Genomic DNA, 25952 nt, shown 5'->3' with positions numbered 1-25952 from the left:
ATTTAAAATAAAGTGGAATCGGAAGATTAATTTTTCCTGGTGGTGACGTGGACAGCTAATCGCTATCCACGTGTTGAAGCCACACACCGTGGACTTACGTGGTGTGTATCTAAACCCCCCTCTAAACTTTTCCTTGACGTTTGACTACCAAAATAATGTTCCCATTGGATGGACTCCTCCAGTCAACTGCGGTCCCACTTCGGCACGACGTTGGCATGACCACTGATGCAGAGTTACCTCGGAATAAACGCCAGCCACATCATTTGTGGGTCCCGTGCCGCGACCCTCGCGTGGATTCCTTTCGTTCATATCCGTCGTAAATAATCAATCTTTATCTTTGTTTTCGGACAGCTCCCTTTTTTTTTATTATTATATATTCATTCGAAAAATATGGCCTCTTATTCGCTTATGTATGTGATGTGATATTTATGCTTATTTTTTATATTTATGTTACTGTTTCCTTACGACACCGAAAACATCTCAATAAGGGTTTCGTCCAAATCATGTGATCTAATTCAAGTCTTTGAGAAGATCAAAAACCATACTTTAATACTCGTGTTTGCAACCTCTCTTCTCCCTTAATACAAATCCTTCTTATTTGTTATGCGCTCCTTTTCCTCCTCCTCGATGAGAATGAGAATGCTTTCTTATCTTCCTTCTCTTTCATATTCATCCTTTTTCTCTATCATCTCTTCTTTATTTTCCTTTTTCTTCCCCCTTTTTATCTTTCTACTTCCTTCTCACCCTCCATCTTCTCTTTCTCCTTCCTATTAACAACATAAATACATATATATATTAATACATTGATATTGGTCTAATACACGAAACTATATTCCTATTAGCACATTAATAAAAGAATTATCTACTTTATGTATTTTTTATTATATATATGTACATAAATAAAAGATTGTGCACACCAACCATGATTTTTCATTAGCGAAAATATTATGACAGTATCCTTACAATAGAATGATGCACAAAAAATCATACTCGGTGATGATGCAATTTTAGAAATACTTAATGGATTCCATATTTTAAATATTTATACTATTTATTGATAATTATGATCCATGATAGGTAGCACATAGCATACCGAGATGGCACAGGGCGTAAATACGTTGTATATGAGTCGATACAAGCGTCAAGATAATAATAACAACAGTAATAATAAGGGAGGGAGGGTTTTAGCTTACTTAAGTTGACATGCTTCCCGTCACTCTCATCACTGTTTGACCAATATTTGTCATGTCACGTTACGTCGTGTCTGTATATTATTAGGAACAAACACCTCTCCTCCCTCTCTCTCTCTCTTCATCGTCTCTGCCTCTGACACTCTGCTCGATGAACCACTAAATCAACGCAAAATTAAGGTTGAAATGGAAACACGGATGATGGACACGTCATCCCTCGAGAAGACTCCCCTCCTCGATCGCACCGCCACCGGCGCTCCCTCCGCCCGCCTACTCGTCGCCGGCGTCCTCCTTATCCTCCTCCTACTCCTCGGCCTTACCGCTTCCCCTCCCTCCAAAGCCACCTACCACTCCCTCTTCCTCTCCCTCGGCGACAACGCCACCGCCGCCCGCCACCTCCTCGCACTCACCCGCAGCCCCCACGTCGCCGGCACTCCGGCCAACGCCGATGCCGCCTCCTATGTCCGCTCCGCACTCTCCGCCGCCTCCTTCCCCGCCCACGTCGCCTCCTACGACGTCCTCCTCTCTTACCCCGTCCTCCGCTCCCTCGCTCTCTCCCCTTCACCGCCGCCCTCGTCCGTCCCCGCCACCGCCTTCCACCTCGTACAGGAGATTTACCCTGGGGTCCCCTTCGCTGATGCCGCCGCCGAGGCGCTCCCCGCCTTCCACGCCTACGCTCGCTCCGGCTCCGCCGCTGGCCCTGCCGTCTACGCCAACTACGGTCGCGTGGAGGACTTCGCCAACCTCAGGGCGATGGGGGTGAACGTCACCGGGGCGGTGGTTCTAGCGAGGTACGGGAAGATATACCGGGGGGAAATCGTAAGGAACGCGGCCGCCGTTGGGGCAGCCGCCGCGGTGGTGTACACCGATTCCAAGGATTACAGCGGCGATCGCTGGTTCCCGGATGGACCGGGGATGCCGCCGAGTGGTGTCCAGGCGGGAAGCACGTACCGGGGAATCGGGGATCCGACGACGCCGGGATGGCCAAGCTCTGCGGGTTGTGAGCGGCTGAGCGCGGCAGAGGTGGCGACGAGTGGTATGACGCCGGGGATTCCATCGCTACCGGTCTCTGCGAGGGACGGCGAGGCGATACAGAGGTCCATCGGGGGACAGGCGGCACCTCATGATTGGCAGGGAGGCGAAGGGGCTCCCGTTTACCGGCTTGGTCCTGGTCCCGGGTTCCTCAACCTGACGTACATTGTGAGTATCCATGCTATGATTGTTGCCATGATGTTGATTGAAACCATATGATTCCTTTTGTCTTCCCTTGGCCTCGTATGGCTGTCTCTGCAGGGCAATGAAACACTGGCAACAATAGAGAACGTCTGTGCTATGATCGAAGGGGAAGACGAGCCCGACCGGTATGTTTTGTCTTTAACAGCATACATAGCGGAACTTTACTTTTAGAAAAAAAGACTTCAATATAGTATAGTTTACCACATTGCATTTAAGAGTAAATCTAGACCAATTGTTTTGTTTTCTGCAAAGCAAATATTTCTTTTTGTTGAAATTTTTCTTTGCCTGAAAGCACTTAGTTCCATTCTATATGACTGGATGAACTGAGCCACAGAAAATTCTGAAGTCCAAAGTCATGAATTGTACTTGGTGTACTTTATAATTAATCACTTTAAATTCCTTTGAAAAGAAATTATCCAGGACTCATTACACATGTCTGCTATGATTCTGGTGTGACTATTAATCATCTAGCTTGATTGTTAGTTTTCCTTGCTTATGTACATTTTATGATTATACAATGTTGAAGAAGTAGCTCCACTTGTTGCTTGTTCAAGTTCAATTTTCTTCAGAACTAACACAGGTATTGGTATATTTTGGAGCACTGAAACTGAAAGTGGATGAGACTGCTCTGCATGTCATGATTTCATTCAAGTGAATAACAAAATAACAGGAAGGAGGCTCCAGTGATTGTGAAGAAATTTTCCCTTATTTTTTTTCTGTTTTCATGTTTAATTTTCTTGTTCTGTGTGGCTGTGGCTTTGAGCATAGTCACAGTGGTTGTGAGCATATCCTGGCTCATTCCTGAAATTGATCCGCTAAACCTATCTTTAGAAGTCTAGCCTTCAGAATGGAACTCTTATTGTACATCATAGCAGTTTGATATGACAGAATGCATGTTTAGATTCTTGTTATTACCATGCTGCTAACTGTGTGCTTGGAGAATATTTTTGCTGTTGTAACATATAGACATTTGCCAGTTGCCGCATTTGTCATGAAATATAAGCAGTAAATGTTTGAAGAGTACTGCTATTTTGACTAACATAAGTGACTATGCCTGATGCTGTATATCTTACCCTTTATTTCTTTTGTTGTTCTGCCAATGGCACTGTTTGATTCTTGTGATAAATTAATAAATGGGTAACAAAATTCTGTTCAAGTTCATGCTTTCTGGTGTAGTTGGACTGCAATCAAGTTTTGTCTACAGGTATGTCATTCTTGGTAATCATCGAGATGCATGGACATTTGGAGCAGTCGATCCAAACAGCGGAACTGCAGCTTTACTCGAGGTACTTCTGGATCTACATGGTTTAATAAATGCAACTTTTAATTTGATTAAATTGTCTTCTAAGGTATAGTTGCCCTGGTTATTAAGCTAAATTATAGATGTGAGACTTGATGGAGTCTTTATCGCAATCATATATAATAATCACATAGGAGGGTGGAAGTCTCCATTCAATTCAGTTCACTATATTAGTTAGTGCCTTCAGTTCACCAAGTAGTTTTTGCATCTCATGTGTTATGGATGTGACCCTGCAGTGTGGATTTATGAGAAAAAAAATCTTGGATAAAGGAACTCTTTGCTTCTCTAGAGGCTGCGAGTATCATTGTTGTGTGGAATTTCTCTCTAGGGCCTCTAATAAGAAAAATGAAAAGATAAAGCCATGAGGTTGGTTTTACAGTTAAGTCATAATTTACCTGCATGATGTTTTATTTGACATAAAGTTAGAGAATCTCACTGACTGTTGCATCACTTACAACTCCATCCATTCTGGCTTTATTTTGGTCCAAGATCCTGTTCACTTGGTATACAGATACCTTAGCCCAAATGCATTAATTAGATAAAGGACTTCAAATATAGGTCCGTACCTCTCCTGGCAACTGTGATTTTCTTATATTTGTAAAACTTGAAATTGTTGAGTTTTAATTTTATGTTCTAAAGTAGCAAGCACTAGAAGTTAAATCTAGTGTACCTTCGTATTCATTTTATGTGAAGTCCTTTTCATGATCTGTTGATGAGTTTCTTTCAAATTGGCATGAGGTTTATTTGCGATTTGATACCTGGTAGGATTCTTCTTGAAGGAGATATGTTCTTAGTTAATTTGTTAATTATGGGTATTCATCAACTGATCATCTTTTCCCTCAGTTGGTTATGGAATAGCCAATTATGAAATTGTTAAAACAAGATGTCAAGATCTACACATTTTAAAATATCCCCCAGATGTCTAGAAGATAAAGAGAATATGAATTTGCAAGTTGGATGTCTGTACTTAGTCGTCGGTCATCTGAGGTCTTAATAAATAGAAGGCTTAGTGATACTAATATGTTTGGACCCAAAAGGTCCAAAGGTTAGCTCGACTTAAACCTAAATCTACAGGCAGTTCCTTTTTACAGCTAATTCTTAACTTTCATCGCGTTCAGGATATTCAAGTGATTTTCTGGTTACGTTTTCGTTTTTCTTTGGCTATATATCAAGTTTTTTTTTTTCTTGTTGGTTGCTTGATGATGTTATTCCTCACCATAAGTACTTCTTAGTTAATTCATAGATTGCTCAGAGGCTGGGGAAGCTACGAAAGAGAGGATGGAGACCTCGGCGGACCATTGTCTTTTGTAATTGGGATGCAGAAGAGTATGGCTTGGTTGGTCTCTCTCTTTCTCGCTCGCTCTCTCTCTAAATCTATATATTTACCACTCTGTCTGTTTCTTTGTGTGCAATGTGCAATTTTATATTCCTCAAATCCATACTATTGCAGATTGGATCAACAGAATGGGTTGAAGAGAACAAGGAAATGCTAGCTTCAAGAGCTATTGCTTATTTGAATGTTGACTGTGCAGCCGGAGGTCCTGGATTCCATGCATCTACAACACCGCAGCTTGATGAAATAATTAAACAAGCAACTAAAAAGGTTTCTGACTGTCCTTTCATTAAATCTACTGCAGCAAGATTCAACTATAGCAGTAATGGACCACAAAAAGAAAGCTGGATATAGAATACTAGATGTAAGAATAACCTCATTTGGATACTATTGAGTGGCAGTTCTATTAACAAGATACAGAAAATTGTAGGCCTGGAAAGTGAAAGGGTATGAAAAAAGATTACAGATTACTTGCATTTATTTATCAACTATTCATGTAAAATATCATTACTTTCCTGATCGTTTTCACTTGTTAACCTCTTGTATAGGTTCAAGACCCAGATAATTTCTCTCAGATGGTATATGATTCATGGGTTAACTCCAATGATTCTAAGCTCGTAAGTTGCTAAGTTTTCTATATAATTTAAACATTTCAACCGAAAAGTAATATTATATTGTAAAAGTTACTCTTGTTCCAAACTATTTCTTGTTTTCCACTTGTACCTTGAGGAAAGTAGGATGTTCTGATTTTTGCCTGGATAATGATGGATTTGGTGTATGATAGCTTTTTCCCACCTCAGCTTGAATGGTTAAGCATGAAATTATTGGCCAAATGAGTGACCGCTGAATTTTCATGAAGATTGGGAGATTAGGTGGTAGAGGAACAGACTTTGCAGCATTCGTCCAACATGTTGGAGTTCCTTCTGTAGACTTGTTTTTTGGAGGAGGTATTCTCATCTCCTTTGATGCCAAAGTTCTTTTGTGCTATTACTTCCTTTGCACTTACTGAGTTTTCTAGTTTGCTTAAACCAAATAGTTGTAGAAGATATTTCTCAATATACCAATATATGCATGCCTACTTAGAAAACATTATTTTCTTTTCCCTTGTGTCTAGTTTTGGCAGATATGTTGCTGTTGTTCTTTCTTTTTTTTATACTGTGGGTAGGTAGAAGGGGGATGTGGAAGGGGCTGAATGCTTCATTAGCATAGTTTGCACACATCTCAGTAAGATATTTGGTTTTGTGAGAACACTAAATGTCTTATTTAGTTATTCTTTTTTTCCCTGGGCTCTTTGATGCTCTTTCCTACTTTGAACCCATGATCCCATTTTCTTTAAAGTGTTAGGCGTATTTCATACTTATTAATTTTATTTTATAGCATGACTTATTATCCCCGGTCTTAGAAGGGCTGGATCTTTTATCTAATAACAACCTTTTTTGGGGGCTTCTTTCTAATTTTATCTAAGGAATTTGTGTTTTTCTTTACAGGATACCCAGTTTACCATTCGTTGTATGATGATTTTGTATGGATGCAGAAATTTGGAGACCCTTTATTCCATAGACAAGTGGCAGGTACTGCTACTACATGCAATTTATTTTAGCACATATCATGTTGTTAAAAATAGAAAGTAAGGTGTTTGATGCCTTAGCCTCGAATGCAAGGAATCTATAGCAGTAGCATCATCCTTCTTTGTATCTTTTGGGATACTTGTTTAGACCGGTCATTTTCTGTGATAATCCCAATGGATTCTGTCCAAACAGATTAGGTGCTCATATAATGACTACCGATCTTATTGAGGTTGACTTTCAATCTCCATTGCACTACAATCAAACATTAAACTCTACTATCAATGTACTTTCCTAAATGATTTCAGAAGGCTAAACTGTTGTACACTGGGGACCATGAAGCTGCCAATCCTGCAAGTTAACTAATGTCTATCCTTGCAGAATTGTGGATGATGATAGTTTTGTCTTATTTTGTACTCATCCTCCATCTGATGGAAATTGGAACATCTGCATAAATTATAAAACGTAGCACTTATACTGTGTGACTGATCTTCGAAACACTGTATAGCTTTGGCAACTCGATACCTATACCTAGAGCTTGTTTATGCGGTCATATTTTGAGTTAAGCTAATAGTAACTTCTTGGATACTATTATTTCTTCTTTCTCATGCAGTGGCTAGCATCTGGGGTCTTGTTGCTTTGAGGCTTGCAGATGATGAGTTCTTGCCTTTTAATTACATTTCCTATGCTCTTGAGCTCCAGGTACATATTCAATTCTTCAAGGAACTGTATTACTAGGAAACATCCACATGCATCATGGTATACATATAATTTAGGTGAGTGGATGCAGAGGATGCCAAACTTATGAGGAAGCACGACAAGATTGCTGGGGAACTTTCTTTTATTTGTTCTGTGCTGCCTTGATGAGTACATATGATTCTGTTGATCCCTGTATGATTATCATTAAATGATGTATTAGCTTTTGCATGGCCCTGTGGATAAATATTTTCTCATTCATAATAAGTAGGTCCGAAATCTAATGTGTTCTACAATTACAGGGAAGCACAAAGACACTAGAAGACAAGGTATTGGGGATGCCTGTTACTTTCACTCCATTGTACAGGTCAATAGAGGAATTGGAGAAGGCAGCTACTAATATAGACAAAGAGAAAAAGGTATCTCCAGTGATTTGTTGCAGATAATTAAAGTAAGATATTGTTCATCGACACTGAAGCATTACAATTTTAGGCACTAGAACTGGAAGTCGGATTAGTAGGACGCAGAAAGGATCTGCTGAAAGTTCGAGAACTCAATGACAGGCTGATGATGGCCGAACGGGCATTTACAGATCGGGAGGGGCTCTTTCACAGAGAATGGTACAAGCATTTGGTATGTTTCTGCTTTTAATCCCGTCTCTGATCTTATCCTTGCAAACAACTCGATGTTATACTCCGCTAACGACACTTTTGACTGTTCAACAGATTTATGGACCTTCATTGCATGACGATTATGGATCAAATTCATTTCCTGGGATCGATGATGCGATCGAGAAGGCTAAGAGTTTGAACACTTCAGATTCATGGCGTTTTGTGCAGCATGAAGTGTGGAGGGTTGCCAGGGTTGTCACCCAGGCATCCCTAGTCCTTCATGGAAAATTCACGTGAATCCCCGTGTTGTCATTCTATAATTTCCTATATATGCCAAGAAAATGTTCAATCCAGTTATATCTGATAGCCCAATACGAAAGACAAGAAAGGCCACAAAAATTAATGCTAGTGATCGGTGGAAATTAAGTACTACAGTGCTTTAGTTGGATCTGATCATTCAACAATGTGCAAAATATCCATTTCTTGTCGGTGGTAATGCTGATGTTATATATATATATATATATATATATATATATATATATATATATATATATATATATATATATATATATATATAAGGGTGAATTAAAAAACATTTCTTGAGTGAATTTTTTTTACAAAACATCGATCATGAAAAAAGATCATTTTATTTTTACCTTTATCAAATCTATTGTTGTCGCCTCTACCAATCGCACTTATGTTTGAGCAGGTCCCTTTGTCGGACCTAGCGATGAAGGTGTAGTGGTCTTTGTTGGACTCCACTAAGTCCTACAATGGAGGCATAGCCTTTGTGACCATCGTCGTCCCTTATGGCCTCAGAGGGGTCGCTAGTCTTGTTCATAGCTTTTGTTATTGATCGCAGAGGGGTCGTGCCTCCTTCGTTGGTCCAACGGAGTTGCTTTGCCTTCGTCGTTAGATGGGTCCTATATAGGTCGAGTGAAGAACGATGGTCGACAACAGAATTATCATTGAAAAAAAAAAATTGTTAAACTTTTTCAAAGTTGATGTGCTATCTAAAAAATTTTCAAATTTAGAATATTTTTTTTTTAGAATTTGCCCTATATAAAATGCACGCAATTCAAACGATTGTAATCTGAAAATAATTCATAGAAAGCACTGATGCAACATAAAACATAAAACATGCTCAAAACATGAGCATAGTCTCTAATTATGGACAAAACCGAAGAGCATGAATGACTGCTGCAGAGCATTATGTACTTCACTCGTTTAACATCACAAACACCAAAAGAAGCATAGAAGAACGTATCATCCATAAACAAATGAAAGAATTACGGGTAAAGCAGAAGCCAACGCTGCTCCCCCTGTGATCAAAACAAGTCTCTGGTCATCACTTCACAGGACGAGAGTCAACTCCGATGAAGTCCTCAAAGGCTGTAATCTTGCTGGTCCTGGCACAGCTCCTTCCTTAGCTTCTGTGAGAACAGCTGACAGGCATCCATGCTGAGATCAATAGCGGCAGATAGCGCTATGAACAGGGCCACGTCGGCCATGCATGAGACGTGCTGCACGCCCACCTGCACCGACGGCTTGCTTGCCTTCCCCTCCCCTTCGACCGTGGATCCCATCACGAACCCTCCGTCGAACGGCCATTGGCCGGCCACCATGTCCCCGATCACGCTGGGATCGATGCAGAACTGGCCACCTTTGCGGACGCTGAGGGAGGACTCGGCGATGGGCACGCCGCCGATGTGTCCGGTGTCCGGCACGAGCTCGAACCGGTAGCCCAGGGCGTCGACGGGCCCTCGTTCTCGCCATGCCTCGAGGCGGCCCCATGGCTTCCAGTTGGTGGCGGCGGAGGTTGAGCCACCGATGGGCCGGAGGATGAGCCACGCTCCGGGGTTGGACCTCGAGACGCGGTCGGAGCCGGGGGACGGGACGAAGGGCGTCACCATGGACGCGGCAGCCACCGGAGAGCCCGACAGGTCATGTATCGTCACGGTCCAGCCTTTGCGCTGCTCCCTTCTTTGGTGGTCCCTTTCTCCCCCAAAGGAACTAAACCAGCTTCTGATGCTATTGCTGCGGGAGCCATCAGATGCCAGCGATCTGTGCGTGCATCACACAGTTCAGGATGAAACCATGTCAGTCTCCAGAGGCGTAGCTAAAAGATTCAGATCTTGAAAGCATTAATATACAGCGGCACGAGGGACTGCAGCATCGCACACAATACTACTGTATCTCTAATCTGCAGGCACTCATCCAAAGAACTCGTAGGGAGACCAAACGATCTCATGGAATCTTACAGCATATATTGAGGCAGTACAAAAGCGAAAACACACAAGATTATATTTTGATATTGATAGCCAGGCATGGTTCTTATTATTCTTTCTGAAAAGTAAAAGAAAAGCAGTAAATGACACAGCCTTCCCTCGATGATCAAAGCTTTTCTAACCAAGCAAGCAAAGGTTGATTTAGGAAGACAGAGTTCCAAGTCTCGGCAACAGCTAGCAGCAGATGCAGTGCGGAGGGATGAATTAGAAATCAAGCGTATGTCTCAACTTTTCCCCCATCAACCACTAAATATTTGCAAATCCTACCTTTTTATTATGAGGATAATTCCCCGTAAATAAATATTTATTTAAAATATGAGAAGAAAAAGAGAGGAGAGAAAAAGTAATGCCACTCACGAGGACATGGATCTGGAGTTCCGCCGGCGGTCGACGGTGAAGCGGCAACTGAAGACCGGCTGCCGAATACACCCGCTGCGGTTGCCGCCGCAGTTCCCCTGGATCTGATACACCACCGGGCTGCACTCCGGCTCGCCGCCGAACTGGAACACGAAGCGGGGGTCGGGCTCGGACCGGACCACCAGGTGAAGCCTTGCCGCCGACCGCCCAGCGCCCACGCTCACCCACCCGTTCTGCGCCACCGTGGGCCTCGTCGGCGCCACCTCCAGGTCCATCGCCACCCGCACCCGCCCCAGAAGCCGCCCCGAGCTGAACCCGCACGTGCTCCCCGTCCGGCCCATGTAGACCGACACCACCAGGCTCGCCCGCTTGCCCGAGAGCCGCTGCAGCGTGGGCTGGTCGAGGCTGATGACCACCGAGGCGGGAGGGCCGGCGGGGACGGGCGCCTCCATCAGGTTGGTCGTCGAGTTGGGATCGGCGGCGACGGGGAGCGGGGTGGTGTGGGGCGAGGAGGCGCAGTCCTGGAGGTGCAGAGAGCAGAAGCAGGGGGTGGTCGAGGGGTGCACGCCCGGCCCTGCCGGCTTCGATATGGCCGGCAGTTTCAGCACGAGGGATTCGATGATAAGCCGCACGAAGGGACACGGATCCATCTCTTCCACCTTCCTCTCCTACTCTGACTGCCCTCGGCGTCGGAGTCCCGTCGTTTCATGAGCAGTTCGCCGCTGTCAGAAGCAGGTCTGTTCTCTTTATTCGGATCATATAGCCGACGGTCCTCCATTTCGAATATTGCAATCACTTCCCTTCATTGGCAGTCGGTCCCACTCAAGCGTGCGGTCCAGATTTGAAGGGCCGAGGTGGGGTCGGTGATGAGGAGGTCCGGGAAAACAATGGTCGCGATCTTTTCAGGTGCGCTGGGCCCCGCGGATCGGTGGACGAGGGTGGGCCCCTGGCAGTCGGTCGTTGGAACGGCCACCGGAAGCATGCAGTTGGTCGAGTTCTAATGATCGCTTGCCGCGCCGCGCCCATGACAGCTATAATTGTTGAGATGCGCAATGATGGGATTAATCTACTTTCATGATATCTTATTATGCAGATTAAAAGGCATGATTACATAAAATACATAAAAATGTCAAATCAATGTACCGAAATTTATGAAAATGCAATTCTTTTCCTTTGGCATTAATGTTAAAACTCATATGCTTTTTTTCTTTAATTTAATTTATAATTTTAATATTTTTATTAATTTATCCTTTTTTAATTTCTTTAGTGGTTATCCTTTTTCATCATTGTTATTTCACTCTAATTTGAATTCTTTTTAGTTTGGTTTTAAAATTTTCTTTAAAAATGTTATATCTTTACCATAATTTTTTATAAAATTAAAATTTTACATATAATACGAAAATTATCATTTAATGCGTCAAAGAAAGGTAGAGAGACATAGAAAAAATTTATTAAAAACTATTATTAAAATTTTAATTTTTTTATTTAATTAATAATGATAAAAAGATTCATGGAATCTATCTTAAATAGGTAGAATAATACTAACGATTTTATTATTGTCATTATAGTAATATAAATAGTATGTGTCACTTACCATATAGGCATATTTTCCGTGATAATTTTATATCAACCCAAGATATGATTGAATTAACATTTTTATTTATATCAACCGAGCTCGTGACTAATTTAGGTTTGGAGAAACCTCAACAGAGATTGGAAAGGCCGTCAAATTCCAGTGGTCAATCCAGTCATCGGTGAGGGATCTAATCACCATCACCATCACCACGGGCTGCCACCAACCCGCACTGTATCTCCCAAGTTCTGGCAGTGAGATGGTGCATGAAACACTGGTCATATGGCTTTAATGTCACTGGCTGTTGCTCACTATTTCTCCGTAAAAGTTCATGCCATGATTGGATTACAAAGAGCGGAGTGGACTCGGTTGTGGACAGTTTATCCAGCAATCATGTTGATGACAAGACTAATTTACGGATGAGAAAGAAAAGAGAGCGAGAGAGAGAGAGAAAGAGGAAAGGTAGGAATATGACAGGGTGGGAGGATTAGATAAGGCAAGGCTGGATGTGGTGGGTGAGAGATGCTGTGTTTGGGACCCCAACACAGCTGGAAACTGGCTGTGTTCGACGCCTTTCCATGTGAGCGTCGCCACATAACGACACAGCCCTCATTGAAGCCGGACAGGGAAAGGCCGCGGCTGCCCCGCCGTCGCCATCGAGGAGTACAACGCACGCCGGCATCATTCGTGTCCTCCTCCTCCCCTTTTGCTTAACGGGGATTGCGGCGGCGTGAGATGGCAGACGGCATCATCGGGGGCTTTCTTCCTCGCTTTCTTTTCCTTCGTCTCCCTGGCGTGGCGTTGGGACTGCAGCAACGATGTGTATGGGATGGAGAGTCACGGGATCCGACGGATGATTGCAGACCTCCTCTGAGCTACCACTCCCGACCCATCACGTGTAGTGTTCGTAGGTGCAGAGGAGGTCAGATACGGAGAATTGACGGCGATTTGTGTCCACTGGATTCATTGTGAGTCGATGAATTTTATAGGAAGCCACATCATTAAGGAAAAAACTATAGTATTATTATTATTATTATACATCCATCCAACTATTGTCCTCCTCTCTCTCTCTCTCTCTCTCTCTCTCTCTCTCTCTTCGTAAAATATGATGAGTGGAATAGCAAACACCATCTCTTCTCTCTCCTTCGAGTCCTGCATTGGAACCTCAATGCAAACTACTTTTGGAGAACACCTCGGTAAAGATAAAAAAGAAAGTTTCTGTTGAACACACAGTGTCAGCGTGCATGAACTACTGAAGAACCGCGAGAACTGACAAAAAACTTTTAGGTTATACATTGGATATATTGAGTAATCTTGTTATGCTTTGCATGGGTTTTAGGATCTCATTGGGGCAAGCGTGGATCTTGATGCCGTCCATCCACGTTCTCTTACATGAATTTAGTGCATGAGTTGACACTGGTCGATGACATGTTCCTCCTACGATGAGACCAGCGAAGAGTTTGCAGCCATTCATACTGTCTATAGATCGGAATACAGAAAGATTGTGGTAGATTTTTTTGTGCTATCCCGTCTTATAAGATGAAAATGTAGATGACAATTGTTGGTGAACTTTTACGTCGTGATCATCGACACTCAAGTGGCGAGAGCAAGCGTGAGTCGAGTGGAGTTCGAGTTCCGCTTCTTGAGCGCAATTTTCACCCTCAACGAGTGGTCTGCTTCTTTGTCGTCAGGTTCCTATACACGGGACAAGGTCGGGAGAGGGATTTTCTAAATCGACCCCTCCAAAGCTTAAGTGTGAAAAAAAGGAGAGTTCCATGGAATGAGCAAGCCCCCCATGTGTCGATTATGTGGTAATCTTTTATACCAGCACATAGGGGTCGGTTGTACTTAGTTCGTTAATTGTCGTCGACCCCTTAGGCAGCCCAGCCCATATCTTTCGTGTGGATGTCGATCGACTTGTACGGAACGATGTTGAGCGGTACCATCCCAAGCTTTCTGGGACAGTTTTCTACCTGACAATATCGTCCCGAGCTTTTCGGGGGTGGCCTCGTACCCGACAACGTATCTTGCACGGTCCTATACCGTGCGGGAGGATGGCTGAGTCGGCTAAGTCCTTGCACCGACGTGGTCCGCCACATCGGTTTTTAAGCTCCACGTTGGTGCTGTCGTGGCTGTTGACTCTGGGCGTGTTATCAAAATGTGCCTAATGTGTAATCTCACAGGATTGGCTGAGATAATGTTATTGCTACTTTTTCTGTCTTCCAACTATTCCTCAATATATATTTCTCAAGTTTTCCTTATCAGAATGCCACCCAAAATATCCGCTGGAAATATCTTTTCACTCTTGATAATAATTCTCAAGCCAATCATTGCAGCAGTAGTATGTGAGAAGTTTTGGTGGTTGTACCCTCTTAACCTTAAGATTATTGATGTCTTCTTTTACTTATAGAGAGTAAATGTAGAAGCAAAATGGCAGTACTACAGCACACTTGCATCTACTAAAAGTTCAACAAGATGCACAAGTTGAGTTTTCACTTGCAAAATGAATAAGCTTTAGAATCTAATCCAAACAAGTTTAAGCAAGGCTTGGCCTTATGGATGTTCTGATCTAGAAAAATAATCTTGAGGACAAAATGCAGATCTGCATGCGCCATACATGACATAGCATGAAGCTATGAGCTGTTTGATGTGAATATGTTCTTTCTGAGGACACACAGTATCACATCAGGAAAAGGATTAGACACAATTTATCCAGATAACAGCTTTTCATAATACATCTAATTGGCTGCAAGTCAAGTTAGTGTCTCCACAGCAGTACTGTCAGCATTACTTCTCCATCTCCACCATCATATGTACTCTGAAGTCTGAAGAATACTTTCCTTACACTGCATGCATGTGCACCAACTGATGTTGTCTTTCAACCAGCTATCCAGGTCTTAGAACTTACTGCATCATGGGATTCCTTTTTGCATAGTGATTCCTACTTGCACCATCACTTGTATCCAAAGCTCATCCCATATCTTGTGTGTTCTGCTTAAAGAGAGTCGACCTGATCAAGAAAATGTCTTCTTACGTGAAGAAAAGGACAAAGAAATCCCTCGTGAGATCCACCTTTCTGACTGACAAAAATAACTGGAGGATCGATCCTCTGACCCTGTTCCCTTGCCCTGCTCTCTGACAAAGATGCATAGTCTTTCCACTGGTTGCAATTTCTAGTCGCAGTCCAATGCCTTTCAACTCACTCCCCATGGAATCCGATGTCACTTGGGCCGACCGAAGATGACATAAATTAGTGTTGTCCGTGGTCCAAGAAAAGGTGGCACGGGTGCATCCCATGTGAGTGCGTCCGACGTCCAACTCATTTGCACATGTAACTCCCCAACCCCTGGCTTCACTCAGGTAATCAATCATACACATGCTTCCGATGGAGGTCTCCCTGTTGCTTGCCGTGGCGCCGACGGACGTGGATTTTGGTCTCCTGGAGAAGCGGCTGCGCAGGGCATGTGCAAGCGTACGTCCCCTCCATGGTGCATGTGCTTGGTTCCATGGCTCGTGAAATCATTGGCGACGCCCACAAGACTCAGCAAGTGGAAATCATTTTAGGGCCTTTAAGATCCTGATGCCGATGATGGACGATGGACCTCATGACCTGTTGCCATGTAACTAATCAGATCGGGAACATTACGACATTAACCCTAAGTTATTTTAGAATGATAAAGTCTAAAATTTGACCAAGTAATACATAAATAGAGGATGAGCCTTACTCAACTTCCAACTTCAATAAGCTGGCCACAAACAGTCTTTGCTTGTAAAAGGTGATGCTGCCCTCCTAGATCCTGTATCAATGAAAGAGTTAAGCATTGAGCAGCTTTGGCAGATGTACACATGTATATGTATATGAACACAGATACCCTCTACCTAATGGCGTTTAATTGAATTATAAATAGCATATACATGTATATACTTTAATCGGGGGAGCCGTTCTTAGCCCCTCAAGTCTCACAGACGAGAAAAGCACAACAGAGTAAATATTGGGCTTGAACTGAGGAGGGCAGTTGGGCTGGCCATCAAGAAGGGCTCATGTTGGAGAACAGAAACAGTGTCACTCAAGAAAGCTAGCACAACTACTGTTCCCAGCAGAACAACCAGGCATTCTATCCAAAGGCAAAACAATGCGGGCACATGATTAATGTAACAAGATCGATATGCAAATTCCAGGAAGAGATTTAAAATTGTTGTAAGCAGGTCATGCAGTCATAAACTGATGACTAGAAAGAGTCCCAAGATAGTAGTGTTCACATAACTCCAATTTAGATGCACAAAGTGGTCACTGGAAGGCGGTTACAAGCTCATGTTTGTGATTGAAAACCTAACTGGAAGAGGGAAAAAAATGCTGCAATACGAATATGAAACTTAGGAACCGTGATCGACTAGACAATCGCCAAGCCTCTCGATGATCATGTTGCACTGCAAGACCCATGGAAACAAACATCCAAATCACCTTGAAAAATGCATTAACTTCATACTTCAGAAAAAATAAATTAAATGTCATCTTGATGGAACCATAGGAAACTTCACATCTTCATAATTTTCTTTTCTTATTTGACCACTATTAGGAAATAGTAGCTTCTTCCAAAACTAAACCACTTTATGTGAACTGAAGAAATACGGTGGTTGTGCTATTAGAATGTATCTGGCAAGAGCCATAAAATATAACATATTGTACACTTCAAAAGTTTCAAAATGCTAAAGAAACCTTGAACATGTAGTGATCCTACAGTCTGCATTGAAAATTTAATGTTTAATTAAGGACATGAACCAACCCCCCCCTCCTTTATCAATGTGAATTTACTTGTAATGGAGATAGGGATCAAGACAAATCCTTATCATTGATGAAATCAACAGCTTGGCATATATCCACAAGTGAAGGAGCAAAAGGATAATCTCTGTAGGAATTTATAGGTGATTGTCCCCATGAACCTGAATGAAAAGAAGAGGAAACAAGAGTTTTGCCACATTTGAATGAAAACACTTCATAGAAAGTCTTAATTTAAAGAACGAGCATATAACTTGTTTTATAAACCTACTGCATTACTCAATAAAGTTTACCTTCAATGAGATAGCATGATATAGTGTCAGGATTTTCTTAACACCAGTTAATTCCCAAAACAAGTCTATTAAATTTCTTATTATGCACTTGCAGATGCAGAACTTACTCCAGAACATGCATAGCTTTGGATTTTGAATTATGAGCATTAATCAGTGAAACATGGGTAAAAGATTCAACTTTGACAAATGGCTTCTGGGTATTATTGAATTGTTTGTAATATAGTTTTGTGAATGCAAATCTTGGTTTCTTTTGGCAACAGCATAACTTTTTCAGTTCTAATGTTAGTCCTAAAAGTCCTTAATAGTGGTGGTCCTACTTACATGAAAGTCAGAATTTTTCGGACGATTAGAATGATAAAATATATATCAGACAAAAAAGAAAAGAAAAAAAAAGAAAATATCTGAACAAAAGAATGAACCTTAAGAGAACTGTACCATCCAAAAATAAAATATTTTACCATATCTAGATATGATGAATAGGCAATTTTTACCGTATGTCTGATGGAGCCGAAGTTTCTTATGGTTCATTCGAACTAATGACTTCTCGAATTCCAAGCTGGTGCAAACGAGGGACATATTTGGAGATGGTACAGCACCCAAGAGTGTAAACTGAAAACTCAAAGAGCAAACCTACATTGTGTTTCAAAAGGTCAGCATATTAGGATCCTTCAAATGTAAAAGCCCAAAACTCACAGCATGACCCAGCAGAGCTAAGCATTTCGGGTTCATTACTGCCGATCGTGTGCAAAGATAACCAAATTTTGGCCACTGTAGTTATCTCAGCGTAATGAATCTGTGAATCAAAATCAAGATGCTATATACAATTTCAAGAAAAGAAAAGAGGTACCTGACGATCTCATCCCACAATCGGAACTCAGCTTGCGTCCTGTTCCGTCGACATTGTATACAAGTGAGGGACAGAAAAGAATCCGACCTCCTGCAGCCAGAATCCTCGGATCCTCCATCTTCCGACTCCTTAATTCTCATCGTGCACCCAAACTAGAGTCCCTCCTCAACTCCACTCGGATTGAGGTATCAAAGTATCAATCCCCTACAGACGCTCTACAATCGCTCAAATCGAACGCCGATTGGGGAAAGCATCCTTCGAATACGTCCTGGCAGGACAAATACCGCATTCGAAACTGCCATTTCAATCGATACAAGCAAAAGGTACCTCGATCGGGAGCTCGGACAGAAGGGAATCTAATTACGGTGCTCGAATCCGCCGATTCCTCGGGAGAACGTCGGGAAAAGGAGAACAAATATCACGCTTCACGCGGCAAGACGGGTCCAGCGCCATAGGACGAGAACGGCAGCCGCCAAAGCGGCACATAAAACACCGTTCCCTCCCAAACCAGGCCCCTTCCTTGGAACACTCTAATTAACTCGCTCCCCTTCAATAATCACAAGAAGAGTTTCGATCAAAGAGATCATTCGACGGTTCAGATAGCTGGAGTACGATAAAAAAGAAGCACGCGCGAGTCATACGTGTGGACCATCGAAAAGACCTGATGGTTGATCAGGGACCATCTGTTCCGGATCTAAGGGTGACGTGGTGGAAGCTCGGCCCATTCGAAGAATGATTGATATAATAAACTGCTCTGTGGCATCCAATTAGTTTCTAATACGATGAAGCGTAACACTAAGGCCCGGTAGGATCCGACACGATAACAGTACGGTGAGGCGCCGCGCTTCGTGGGCCGGATTCTACCTTCGAGGGCACCGTTGGAATATAAAACGTTGCTCCAATTTCCCGCTTCTCTCCTCTTTCCCCCCTCTTTTTTTCGGGTCAGTCCGAGAACCCTAGGCGCACTCTCCTCCGTAGGGTTTCTTCGTGATCGCTTAAAGCTCCCACAAGCGTCTTCAACCCCGCGCTGATCTAGGATTTGCCTTCCTGCGAGGACCCTGGGAGGAAAAGAATGGCGCTTAAACAGAAGGGCGGCGAGATTTCGGCGGAAGCCAAGAAGCGGAGGCGTGTCGGTTTCGCCAATATTGGTAATTCACCTGGCGGAGGTTGCGTTAACTTTCTGTAATCGGCTTCACCTGTAGATCTGGCGCCATCTTCTAGCTTTCCTTTATTTCTTTTCGTGTGTCGTATAGAAGTCTGTATACCGCTTGAAGTTTTTTCACGTCCTTTTTTATTTTGCAAAGATGTAGCGGTTTCACCTTATTTTTCTGGATTTCTTGGATAAGTCCTCATTTTTTGGGGGGTTATCGTATCTTTTCTTTGTTGTCATCTTGATCTAGATAGGTGGGGATTTCTGTATGATTCAGGTGGCGGAAATGCTCTTGGACATCAAATTTCCGGCCTTTTTCCGTTTGATGCTTTAAACTCTGGTCTTGCTTAGTTAAGGCCCTTACCCTTTCTTGAAAAAGGCCTACTTTTATTTTCTTGTCTCTCTTTTTGTGTCCTTTTCTTTTTGCGCGTGACTTGGTTCATCTTAATTGTGGCTGCTTTGTGTAAGCTGAATTGCTTATGGAATAGGCCAAGTTTTTTTTTACAATATTCATTTTACATGATGCAACATTTTGGTAAAATTTCCTTTTTTAATTGAAGTTTTGACCAGGTGGGATACAAACAAGGTGCTTAAAACTTATCCCAAAATGACCTAACAGAAGATCGTGTTCTCCTTGTCTGCAATTGCACCAACACTCAAGGTTCTGAAAGACTGTTAGGATCAAACACACCAAGGATTTGAGAATTTCTTATGCCAAACATAGCATGCATATGACTGTTTAGATGATTTATAGATGATGCTGTCATCAGTGAACAATTTCTTCTATAATATGGAGTGACATTCTTGATCAAGCAGCAAAAGAAACACATGAGGCACACCAGTAGCTTTTTTTTTTGCTTATAAGAGTAGATTACTCTTGTTATGGCTATTATCTTTTTTTATCTTCAGTTTGCTTGACATCTATAAAACTTGCCCAGAAGATAAATAAATTTGATGTTTCATGCCAACTATTGAACTGCACTCTCATGGATACTATCTGAAAGCTCCTATGAAGCCATTTCATAACTTTTTTTATTACACTACAGATACTGGAGTTGAGGCAAGCGAGTGCATTAAAGTTTTTCTTGGTAAGAGTTCTATTTTGTTCCTTGTTTTCTATCTGCAGTCTTTTGTTGTCAGACCAGAAATAATTTTTCTGGAGATTGTCAGATGTCCCTCTTAGGTATGTAATTATAATGATGTCCTGGTTTTTAAAGTCAATCTATTGAATGGTTGTTTAAATGCTGTTTTTTCTGCATGGTTACTTTTTGTAATCAGTTAACAATAAGCATAACAAGAGAAAATGTTGACATATCTGCCTTTTCTCTATTGGTAATTGGAAAACGATGTACATGAACCCCATATTTGGAATCTGTGCTGTATGACGTTTTTCTTTTGTTTTCCTGATGCTTAGGCACAGTGCCTATTGAAAGGTCAACCAAGATCACTGTCCGATGCACGATTCATTTAATTTATATAAACCCCACAAAGCCCATGGAGGATGGTATAGAATAAGATCAGCTAGCAGTAATTTGTTTTGTTTATGAACCATTAAAACATAAAAAATGCTGCAGAAGATTGAGGCAAGCATTTATTTAGTCCCATGGGGAATTGGAAAACACAATACAGTTATTTAAAATCAGAGATACCTCCCAGGTGAGCTAGGCTTAAAGATGATATTTGTCGTATTAGATCAAGATTTTAATTTCCTAGCACCATTTTCTTGTTTGGTTGTTGAAATGAATCTTAGCATGTTTGATTGTCAACAAAATGACCCTCAATTTTCATGAATGTGACATTGAGGATCGGGTAAAGTCACTGTTGGATTTCTTATAAGTCGTAACCTAGACCAATATATGTTTCCAGGCATAAAGATTTTTTTTTTTTGTTTTTTGCATCTTGTAGTGTAATGAGGCACTAAGATGTCCTGAGCTCAGAGTTTTGGAGTTTTGACTTTGTGCTGGTGCTTGCTGTCTTTGAAGTAAAAGTTTCTCATGCATATCATCACAGGATCTTTGAACATTGTGGAGCCTCTTTAATGATAAAAACTAGCAGGCATCAGAACTTTTGGCTTGACTGCAGCCAGTGCTGGTGGAGACGTTGAAATGCTAGATATTATGCACACAAGGCTAGAGAAATATATAACATATAATTGTGCACATCGTGATAGGATCTCTGTTCCTTTTCAACATTGCCTTTAGTTCTGGTTTTAAGTTAATGGTGAAGTTCTATAGTCAGTTATCCATGGTAAAAAAATGCCAACTGCATTGGAAACATAGCTTTCAAATTTGTTTCCCTGTGATGTTTGATATTTGTTATTGGGTACTGGGTAGGTAGATAATCAACCTAAATTTAAGAACTTACGGTGTTTTTTTGCAAATGTCATAAGTTGCCTTATGACAACATGTTGTGTGAATCTCTATTGCTATTGAGTGCATGTCTCTGTCTTGGAGATCCTCACCACCCAAGTGATCATCCTTTTTAGGTTTACGGTCCGCTCTCTAGTTAACAAGAGACTGACAGCCATGTAAAATTCTCTTCGTTCCAAAATAAACTTTCTTCATTCATCAATTTTCTTGATATTGTAAAGCTAAGGAAGTCAGCAAGACAAAAGTAAGGAAGATGAGTATTTTGGAAATCACCAAATTGGCAGGAAGTGTTCCAAGATTGGAGGGTGCCTATCTACATAATATATTCCAGTAGACTGCAAAAAAGCTTTGGGTACTTCAACTGGTACGAAGAAAGTTGGTACCCTAGGATCATAGCAAAAAGACTGACATTGCCTGTGTATGACACTTAATTATGTTCTTGGATGCTTTATTACTTTTGCTCTTTGAAGATTTGCTTGTTTACTATTATTTTTTTAATTTGCTACTACCTTCATATGTTATGTTCATGTATTTGTTTGACTGCAGTAAAAAGTGGAGATGAAGTGGGATCAACAAACAGTTTTTGTATCAATCCAGTTGACCTTAATCAGTTTTTTGGTGAAGATGGGAAGATATACGGCTATAAAGGCTTAAGGGTAAGCCATAGTTTCAAAATGCTTTTAATTCTTAGTGTTATACCTAATATTTAGACCTGTCAAAAATACATAAGGATGCCGATTTACTTGTTGCCATTTAAACAAGTTGCTAAGATAAGCCACAGTTTTAAAATGGTCTGAAATCTCAGTGTTATCCCTAATGCAGACATGTCAAACTGATAAGCTTTCCAATTTACTTGGTATTGTTTAATGGTGCTATGATTTTTTTTTGCCACTACAGCTTATTATGGTAATGAATAAATTTTTCCTTTAATATGAACAACAAATTTATAATGCTAAGTCAGATGTTTAAATATTTTATGGTTCCTGTTTATTAAGTTAATGGCCAATTTGAGCTATTTCACTAATGCTGACGTTTTGTGTTTCAGAAATCTTTTGATGGTTTCTATCTATGCACTTACATCTACAATTAAGTGCTACCATCATTCAATTTGTTTATCATCTGTGTTGAAATTATGGGGATAATGTAGGAAGATCTGTGGACATACACATTGATGAAAAGAACACGTGTAAAAGATTTCTGCCAATGTTTCTTCTGCTTTTCTTTTATAACGAGAATGAATTTGCAGATTTCTACCAATGTTGTTCCTCTATATATGGTTGTTCGATGCAATTATGTCAATTAACTTTTTTCAGGAAATTTTTCTTGCTTAATTATTGCTTCTCTTATGATCTGTTGGAAAAATAATGATGACATCTCAAAAGTTTAGGTTTAACAAAGTAGTTGGTATGTTTTGACTTTATCTTTTTCTTGTAGAAAAAGATTTATGAAACCTGAAAGTACTGATTTAGCAATCCAATGTTACTAGTAGCTCTAATAAAGTTTTATTTTACTCCCTAACCAAATTGCAATGCATCCTAATGTAAATGGCATCTGTTACTGAAATTATGTTTTCTCTTTTATTTTATTAATATGCAAATCTAACAGTAGTCCATCTCAGTGCAGGTTAACATTTGGTTGAGTACAGTGTCATTTCATGCTTACTCTGAGATTACATTTGAGAGCACCAGCGACGTAAGTGTCATCACCTAAATTGCAATCACTGTAAACCATGGCATATTTGAGGCATTATGCTTACTCTGAGAATGTTTATCTGGAGCTCTGAGAACGTGTCAGATGTGGGTCTAAACTTTCTAAAAACGAAATTCTTGAAATATTGTTGCTTGTTGTGATAATATACTTTTTATGATTACTGGATTACTTGTCAGTGTTTTATTAACTTTCATAAAAGAAGCTCAAAATATTACTCTTTCGTTTTGTGTTGTTTTGACTGATGCAAAATCACAGTCACTGATATTTCAATTTGAGTACTCCTTTGTTATCTCTATCGTCTTTCTAAGTCATCTGAAACTAGATACTGTAAATTGTTTCAGGGTGGAAAAGGGATCACTGATCTTGAGCCAGCTCTTCAGGTAATTCAGGTTTACTTGCATGACAATTTTTTGTTCTTCTCTGAATTCTACTTTTTTTAACATGATGGATGTTTACTCTTTCTGTAGGATATATTTGGTGAATTATTGACTGAGAAAGAACAATTTCTTCAAACATTTTCAACAGAGCGTAATTTCATTAGGTTTGAATTCAATCAAATTTCTCAATAGCTTTCTTTCTTCCAACTTCAAATAAATTTTGTAGCATTGTTCTTCTATTTATTATCTGTGTTCTTCTGGATATCAGAAATATCGTATCCGATGGTGCAGTTGTTCCTTGTAAAACCTCAGAGGAGGATGATCATGCATCTAATTCAAATTCTGAAGCTGATGGTTCAATGATTGAGGTACTATTGCATTGCATTTATAACTTGGTCACTGTAATCTTACAAGATCTGAACTTATTTTAAAACATCTGCTGATTAACATTTAATCTATACGCTAATGTTCCATGTCACCTGTCTGAAATGTACTTTAAAATGCAGTATTTTTATTTGAGATGCTAGAAAAAGGATTCTAACATTTGCCTTATGACTTACTTGCGGAAGTTCAAACAACGCATATTTGCCTTTTGTTTTTCTTGCTGTTCTCCAGCATCAACATAAATCAAAATATTCTTTTTTCAAATTTCTAGAGATTTTACATATGATCTGTAATTTCTTTCTCTTTGTATCAGGTTATCCGGATGAAACAGGACAGTGAGCCTGTTTGTTTACTTTATAGTCGACTGGTTCCTCTTGTACTGCTTCTTGTTGATGGTACCTCTTGTGTGAATGTTATCTAATAAAATCTTCCATTTATGACTCTTATCAAATTTCGGTACTCATATGTTGTGCCAATTGTTAGGTGGCAGTCCAATCGATGTAACTGATCCAAGATGGGAAATCTTTTTGGTTGTGAAGAAGGTCCAAGATCCTCTGGGTGATTGTATAACCAATGTGCTTGGTTTTGCCACTGTTTATCGCTTCTTTCATTACCCAGACAGTACACGTTTACGGATTGGCCAGGTTTAATTCAATATTCTCTGGTTGTAGTTCCATATTTTTGGGGCTTTTGGAACTATACTGCCTTGTTATATCTATAAGCTTTGCCATTGTTATAAAAGAATAGATACCAGATATACCCATTGTTGGAAATTCTATGTACTATATCATTCATGCTGCACTAGGAACAGCCACCTTAGACTTGTCCACCAATTTATATACCAAAGAGTGTTGATGCTTCCTGAAAGTGTTGCTGTGAGATTGAAGTGTGGCATTGTAGAAACAGCTGGCCATCTATCTTTTAGCTACAATATTACAGTAGTCTACCTGCTAGTTTCGGGATGATTTTCTGATTCATTGTGTTTGTTCTGTTTCCAGATCTTAGTATTGCCCCCTTACCAGGGTCAAGGCCATGGACGCCATCTCTTAGAGTCTGTGTATTCTGTTGCAGTATCTGAAAACATATATGATGTGACTGCTGAAGAGCCTTCAGACTACCTTCAGTATCTTCGTGCTTGCATTGACACCAAGCGCTTGCTGTGCTTTCAGCCGATAAAGCCAGCCATTAATTCAGTTGTTTCATGCTTGAAGGAAGGGAACCTATCAAAGCGGATTTGCAGGTCAAGCTCCTGCCCACCGGCAAGTGTGATGGAAATTGCACGACAGAAGCTAAAGATCAACAAGAAACAGTTCCTTAGATGCTGGGAGGTCCTCATCTATCTAAACCTCAATCAAGAGAACAGCAAGTGTACTGAAAACTTCAGAGCCTGGGTTTCAGATCGTGTTAAAAGTGACATAGTTGATAAAGATGCCGTGGACAGTAGGAAACATCTTGTCGAGGTGCCAAATGACTATGACCATGACATGACATTTGTTGTATGCTGGTCGCAAAATGGTGGAGAACCAGATGGTATTGATGGCAATCCAGGGGGAAGCCAATCAACACAAGATGAGCAGTTAAATGAGTTGGTCAAGAAGCGATTGGAAGATATTGTTAAGATCACTAACAAGGTTTCTGCAATTCCGAGAAATTAAGTAGTGTGGGGGTTAAAGCTTGCTTATCGAGTGCTAGTGCAAAAGGGCGTTAACTTAGCATAAACTTGATTGTAAATTGTTACATCATTTTTTTTTTCAACTCAAGAGTCATGTTTGATGTAGTGTCTGGACCTGTTTATGAGCTGAATGCATGATCTTAATTGCCATATTTATTAAAACTTGGAATTTTGATGTTTGGTGGAACATTTGCCGAATCAATCAGCTGCATATTAAGTCTTGC

The 25952-nt window shown here is 40.9% G+C and overlaps 3 protein-coding genes across 4 annotated transcripts; 2 read left to right on the top strand and 1 right to left on the bottom strand.

The window, feature by feature from the left end:
* The first annotated feature begins 1281 nt into the window (after window positions 1-1281).
* On the top strand, window positions 1282-8387 carry LOC103997061 (probable glutamate carboxypeptidase LAMP1). Of its 2 annotated transcripts, none has more exons than XM_018818417.2 (12): window positions 1282-2390; window positions 2484-2551; window positions 3631-3712; window positions 4970-5062; window positions 5177-5329; window positions 5608-5676; window positions 5919-6006; window positions 6547-6630; window positions 7238-7326; window positions 7401-7515; window positions 7623-7739; window positions 7813-7950. In XM_018818417.2, the coding sequence occupies exons 1-11, from the start codon at window positions 1377-1379 to the stop codon at window positions 7718-7720; spliced, it is 1953 nt and encodes a 650-aa protein (XP_018673962.2). In that variant the 5' UTR covers window positions 1282-1376; the 3' UTR covers window positions 7721-7739; window positions 7813-7950. The 2 variants fall into 2 exon arrangements, with proteins under 2 accessions (XP_018673962.2, XP_009416468.2); XM_009418193.3 differs by lacking the exon at window positions 7401-7515 and adding an exon at window positions 8046-8387 and having other exon boundaries at window positions 1289-2390; window positions 7813-7953.
* Window positions 8388-9017: 630 nt separating this feature from the next.
* Window positions 9018-11329, bottom strand: LOC103997060 (uncharacterized). Its single transcript, XM_009418192.3, has 2 exons — window positions 10577-11329; window positions 9018-9995 (listed from the first exon to the last, which is right to left on the bottom strand). Exons 1-2 carry the CDS (start codon window positions 11224-11226, stop codon window positions 9317-9319), a joined length of 1329 nt encoding a protein of 442 aa, XP_009416467.2. The 5' UTR covers window positions 11227-11329; the 3' UTR covers window positions 9018-9316.
* A 7666-nt stretch (window positions 11330-18995) lies between these two features.
* LOC135592568 (probable histone acetyltransferase type B catalytic subunit) lies at window positions 18996-25917 on the top strand. The gene is made up of 10 exons (XM_065082098.1): window positions 18996-19214; window positions 20263-20304; window positions 22132-22241; window positions 23209-23277; window positions 23637-23675; window positions 23763-23836; window positions 23941-24040; window positions 24370-24451; window positions 24540-24700; window positions 25055-25917. The coding sequence occupies exons 1-10, from the start codon at window positions 19139-19141 to the stop codon at window positions 25709-25711; spliced, it is 1410 nt and encodes a 469-aa protein (XP_064938170.1). The 5' UTR covers window positions 18996-19138; the 3' UTR covers window positions 25712-25917.
* The last annotated feature ends 35 nt before the right edge of the window (window positions 25918-25952 follow it).

The sequence above is a fragment of the Musa acuminata genome, chromosome BXJ1-9 (genome assembly GCF_036884655.1).
Source record: "Musa acuminata AAA Group cultivar baxijiao chromosome BXJ1-9, Cavendish_Baxijiao_AAA, whole genome shotgun sequence".
Classification (NCBI taxonomy): Eukaryota; Viridiplantae; Streptophyta; class Magnoliopsida; order Zingiberales; family Musaceae; genus Musa; species Musa acuminata.
Note: the sequence above shows the minus strand (reverse complement) of the source record. Positions and strands in the feature narration are given on the sequence as shown.

Coding starts and splice junctions, on each gene's coding strand:
- LOC103997061 (XM_009418193.3), top strand. CDS start 1,377: ATGGAAACACGGATGATGGACACGTCATCCCTCGAGAAGACTCCCCTC. Junction 5,063..5,176: donor ATGCAGAAGAGTATGGCTTG/GTTGGTCTCTCT, acceptor ATACTATTGCAG/ATTGGATCAACAGAATGGGT. Junction 7,740..7,812: donor ATATAGACAAAGAGAAAAAG/GTATCTCCAGTG, acceptor TTACAATTTTAG/GCACTAGAACTGGAAGTCGG.
- LOC103997060 (XM_009418192.3), bottom strand. CDS start 11,226: ATGGATCCGTGTCCCTTCGTGCGGCTTATCATCGAATCCCTCGTGCTG. Junction 9,996..10,576: donor AACTCCAGATCCATGTCCTC/GTGAGTGGCATT, acceptor ATGCACGCACAG/ATCGCTGGCATCTGATGGCT.
- LOC135592568 (XM_065082098.1), top strand. CDS start 19,139: ATGGCGCTTAAACAGAAGGGCGGCGAGATTTCGGCGGAAGCCAAGAAG. Junction 23,278..23,636: donor CATTTGAGAGCACCAGCGAC/GTAAGTGTCATC, acceptor AAATTGTTTCAG/GGTGGAAAAGGGATCACTGA. Junction 23,676..23,762: donor ATCTTGAGCCAGCTCTTCAG/GTAATTCAGGTT, acceptor CTCTTTCTGTAG/GATATATTTGGTGAATTATT.